This window comes from Myotis davidii, unplaced genomic scaffold, assembly GCF_000327345.1.
Source record: "Myotis davidii unplaced genomic scaffold, ASM32734v1 scaffold60, whole genome shotgun sequence".
NCBI classification, from domain to species: domain Eukaryota; kingdom Metazoa; phylum Chordata; class Mammalia; order Chiroptera; family Vespertilionidae; genus Myotis; species Myotis davidii.
In genome coordinates, this window is record NW_006293007.1 from 1,576,158 (window position 1) to 1,580,829 (window position 4,672).

Consider the following 4,672-nt stretch of genomic DNA (forward strand, 5'->3'; position numbering starts at 1 on the left):
ATGGGTGGGTGGAGTAGAGCAGGAGTGGGGGTTTGGGAGACTGCTCGGCTCCAAACCACCCCACTGGGTGGCCGCAGCAGGTGGGGGAGGTACGAGGTTCTGATTCCCGGAGCCAGAGACAAGCGTAGCCTCTGCCCGCAGTTCAGCACCTACGTCATGGGCCGGATGGACACGTACTTTGAGGACCCGCTGACCTTCAACCCGGATCGCTTCGGCCCCAAAGAACCCAAGTAAGTCTCCCTGTGAGCCGCCCCTGAGGGAGGCCTGGTGGGACAAGGACGGTCCTGGGGCCTCTGGTCTGAGCTGCCCATGCCCACTGAGCCCATGTAGGCTTTCAGATCCACGTGAGGGAGCTGTCACTCCCACGTGCCCCCTTTTACAGGGAGGAAATCACAGTTCAGAGAGCTTAGCCCGAGGGCGCACAGCCCCTAAGTGGCAGAGCTGGGATTTGAGCCCAGCTCAGACTGGTTCTAAAGCCCATACTTATAACCAGTCCTTACACTGGGAAGCCCCTGGGCAAGTGACTGCACCTCCCTTGGCCTTGATGTTCCTATCTGAGAAATGGGAACACCGCTGGCTCCCTCTGGGGGAGTGAATAGGCGAAAGGGCTGAAGCAATGCTGGGGCCAGGCTCCAGGGACAGACCCCCCGAGTCTAGACCCAGGCTGCCCAGAGCTGGACATGTGACCGGCCCAATGATAAGTGACATGGGGCCTCGGGCAGGCTGCTCTGCCTCTCTGAGCCTCAGTTCCTCCATCTGTGAAGTGGGGATAATGACGGCTCCTCCAGGGCTCAGAGGAGGGTGCGTGAGAAAATGCCGAGCTAGCGCAGCAGAGGCAGCTGCTGTGTTCAGTGTGTGCAAACCCCAGTCCGCCCGTCGCGGGCACCGTCTCCTGATGCCTCTCTCCCCACAGGCCGCGGTTCACCTACTTCCCCTTCTCGCTGGGCCCGCGCTCCTGCATCGGGCAGCAGTTTGCCCAGGTAGGAGCCAGGGCTGCGGAGGGACTGCAGGGGTGGGGTCTTGATCTGGGCCAGGACGCAGTCGGAGCCCTGCCCCACCCGGGGGCTGGGGACCCGGTGTCCATGGCCTTGGTGCTCACTGACCCCCACTCTCCCCCACCCCCCCATGCGCAGATGGAGGTGAAGGTGGTGATGGCCAAGCTGCTGCAGAGGCTGGAGTTCCGACTGGTGCCCGGGCAGCGGTTTGGGGTGCAGGAACAGGCCACGCTCAAGCCACTGGACCCCGTGCTCTGCACCCTGCAGCCCCGGGGCTGGCAGCCCGCACCCCCGCCCCCGCCCTGCTGAGGCACCCGGGGCAGAATCGGACTCCTGGGGCAGGGGCCGCACCCACCCTCCTCTGCAACCCACTGCCACCCAGCCTGCTCCCTGTCCTCTTCCTCGGGGGGCCTCCACCCCGGCTCCCAGAGGACCTTCTCCCAGCCACCTCCTGCTCATGCCCCTCAGAGCTCCCTGCCCGCTGCTAATCCACCGCCCTTCCTGGACCAGCTCCTGCCTAACTCCCAGCCGCCTCCCAAATGTGCCATCGCCCCCCCCACCCCACCTCTGCACAGGCCACTCCCTCTGCCAGACACCCTAACTCTTGCTTACTCCCTAAAACCCTCCTCAGGTGTCATCTCCTCCAGGAAGCCTTCCCTGCCACCCCCGGCCGGGCCAGGGGCCCCTCCTCTGTGCTTCCTTGGTCACCTGTGCTACCTCTAACACCACACTGACTACTGTTTCGTGAGTGCCCTTTGAAGTGACCGACCACCCTGCCAGGCTGTGAGCGCCTCAAGCGCGGGGTCTGTGTGTGATTCGTCTCTGAGGCCCCCATGCCCACCGAGGGCCTGGGACAGAGTCGATGCTCAATAAATATGTGTTGACTGCATGAATGACCGGCCAGACCAGGCCAGGGTGCTCTGCCCTCAGTTTGCTCATCTGTAAAGTGGGGGTGATGTTGAGGCCCGTCTCTCTAAGGGCTGGCACTGCTCTGGAAGTTGCCCCTGGGGAGGCCCAGACACCGTGCCCTTGGGACAAAACTGCCCAGGTTACTGGGAGGCCCCGTGTTAGCAGGCACCTGCCCTTGTTACATGCAAGGCCATGCCCCTGGGTGCGGCGTGAGGCTGAGAGTGTAGGCAGGGTTTGGAGAGCCTGATGTGAGAGGGCCGGGGGTGGGGGCTGGGGGCCGGGGCCTGTGCAGTCTGGTCTACTCCCAACCAGGCCACTGGCTCAGAGGCTGGACCCCGGTCCTCTCAGGGAATTGGTGGAGCCAAGCACCTGGGTGCCTGGCCTCACCCCCCGACATCCTCTTCACCTGCTGCCACAACGCTGCCCCTCCCAGCCTGGTCAGAGGAGGCTGGCATGGCCCAGCCCCAGGTGGTGGGACTGCCGCCCTCACCATGGTGGGGGTGAAGAAGCTGCCCGCCTCCCAGGGCCCCCGGGTGGCCAGGGGCAGTTAAATTTACTGGTCAAGGAAGCGGGCTCTCTTTCAGCCCCGTCTCTCCTTCAACAATTGGGAGTATATCACTGTGCAAACACAACCAAATGCCTCGCCCCCTGCCTGGGTACCTGCCCAGAAAGGTGCCCCCACACGAGGCAGGGAGTGGATTTGGGCGGCCTTGCCGTCCCCTGGCTCCGTCCTTGCTGAGTCTTGAGCAGCAGCTCCGAAGATCTCCCATGTCGCAGACGCGGACACAGGCTCAGGGAGGCAGCGACCTGCCCAGTGCAGGAGGGTGCCCTGTACTGGGTGGAGCTGGGACCCCACCCGGGCTGGCGTGGTTTCACCTGAGCCTCTGGCACGGGGCCTGGCCTCTGGAGTGCCAGCAGGCACTCGGCTGGCCCTTATCAAGCTTCTCCCCACCCTCTCTGTTTCCAGTTCCCTGCCTGCGAGTCCAGAACCTTCTGTGGCTCTGAGACTGGTATCCTGGGCTCCGCCTCCAGCTGCCTGGCCAAACCCGGCCCTTGCTTGAGGCAGCCCCTTTTCAGGGCCACCCGAACGCTGCCTCCTCTCGTCTCATTCCTCAGCCCTCAGCCCGTCACTGCGCCCGGAGCCTGTCCTGCTGGGACGCCCACCCCTGCCCGCTGCAGGCACTCTCTAACGTTCACCAGCCCCTACACTTCCCCCAGCAGCCCCACCCACAAACTCCATGCCCCCCCCACCACACTCCCTCCACATACAGGCCCCCAGCCACCCCACACCAGGCCCCCAGCACCAGCCTCCCCACTCCATGCCCTCTGCCTCCTGCCATGGCTGGGCCTGGCCCCCACAGGACAGCACTGCCCACCTAAAGCGTCCACAGGCCACAGCCTCAGCATTCCGGGCACACAACCTGGAGGTGTCTGGAGAGGTCTGCAGGGGTCAGCTCTGCTGGAAACGTCAAATTGCCTTTACCATCCCCTGACTTAGGAGATATCTGTCTATTGCTAAGCCTGAACCTTTGCATCGCTGTTTCTTCAAATCCTTTAGAGTCTGGCCCATTTCACAGATGAGAAAGTCAAGGCCACAGCACACAGCCAGGCCATAGAGGACTCAGACCCTTGGCCCGTTGCGTCCCATGGCCTCCCACCAGCGCGACAAGCCGGGTCACAGCTTGCCTCTGAGTGTTGGAAACCCAGGGCTGGAGGTGAGGTGTGTTCAACACCCCCACCCCCACCCCGCCCGCCAGGTCTGCTGTTATTTTCTGTGGGTCAGGGCACCCATCCTGACCCTCCTGAGTCACTCCCTCTTACAAAAAACGGGCTTTCTGTGAGCAGAAGGTGGTTCTCAGACCTGGCTGCATAGACAGTCACCTGGACCAGCTGGATTAGTCTGTGCAGTGGGGCCTGGACACTTCTCTAAAAGGGGCCAGGCAAGATGGGTGGATAAAGACCAAGGTCCTGCAGCTGGGCCTCCTGGGGTCCAATCCTACCCCATCTGTCTCTGGTTATGGGGCTGGGGCCTCAGTTTCCCCATCTGTAAGGGAGGACAAATGATAGGGGAGAATTAAGAGCGTTCTCCGTGGGTCGTGCTTGGCACGGAGCTTGTCAGCGTCAATGCTCAGGCCCTGCGGTGGCCCCTGTATCCCTGTCGCCTTCAAGGAAGGGTTCCCTGGGTGGCCAGGCCATGCAGTTCCCAGTACAGCCACACGGTGGCGCCGCGCCGCAGACCTCCGGTTTGTGCGTCCACTGCAGGCCAAATGGGCGGTACTGCCCGCCCGCAGGAGGGCCCAGGGAGGGCCCGAGGCTGAGCAAGCTCAGTCTCCTGGAGGCTGGGTCATGGCGAGAGGGTGCAAACCCCACCTGGTCCAGGCGCAGTTGGTATGAGGCATCCACTGACCGCTGGGGTGAGGATGGGGAGGTTGTCATCGCTGTCCCCACTTCACAGATAGGGCCACCGAGGCCCGGAGGGTGAGGCAGCTGGAGGAGGTGGAAGGAGCACTCTCATGCAGATGGGGGTGCGGTGATTTCCTCGTCTCTTCGCTCTCACCCCTCCTGGCAATGGGCCTGGGTCTGGTGGTGGGGCTGTTGGGAAGGGGCCACTTTGGCAAGAAGAGCCCATGGAGGAGAAGCGTGCGTGCACAGAGTCCTGGAGGCTGCAGGCTGCCTCCTGCTGCCTGGGAGGCCGGAGTGCCCGTGGTCCACAGAGCTGAGCAGCTTTTATGCTTAAAATGCCCTCTCTCTCTCTCTCTCTCTCTCTC

The 4,672-nt window shown here is 63.1% G+C and overlaps 1 protein-coding gene across 1 annotated transcript in view; it reads left to right on the plus strand.

Annotated features, from left to right (window-relative positions):
• The window catches only part of LOC102761609 (cholesterol 24-hydroxylase), a 20,860-nt gene extending 18,976 nt beyond the window's left edge, over positions 1-1,884 (plus strand). Inside the window, exons 12-14 of the mRNA XM_006766628.2 lie at positions 142-230; positions 914-980; positions 1,134-1,884. Of these exons, the coding sequence (XP_006766691.2) occupies positions 142-230; positions 914-980; positions 1,134-1,304 (327 nt within the window). The 3' untranslated portion in view covers positions 1,305-1,884. The remainder of the gene's footprint in view (positions 1-141; positions 231-913; positions 981-1,133) is intronic.
• The last annotated feature ends 2,788 nt before the right edge of the window (positions 1,885-4,672 follow it).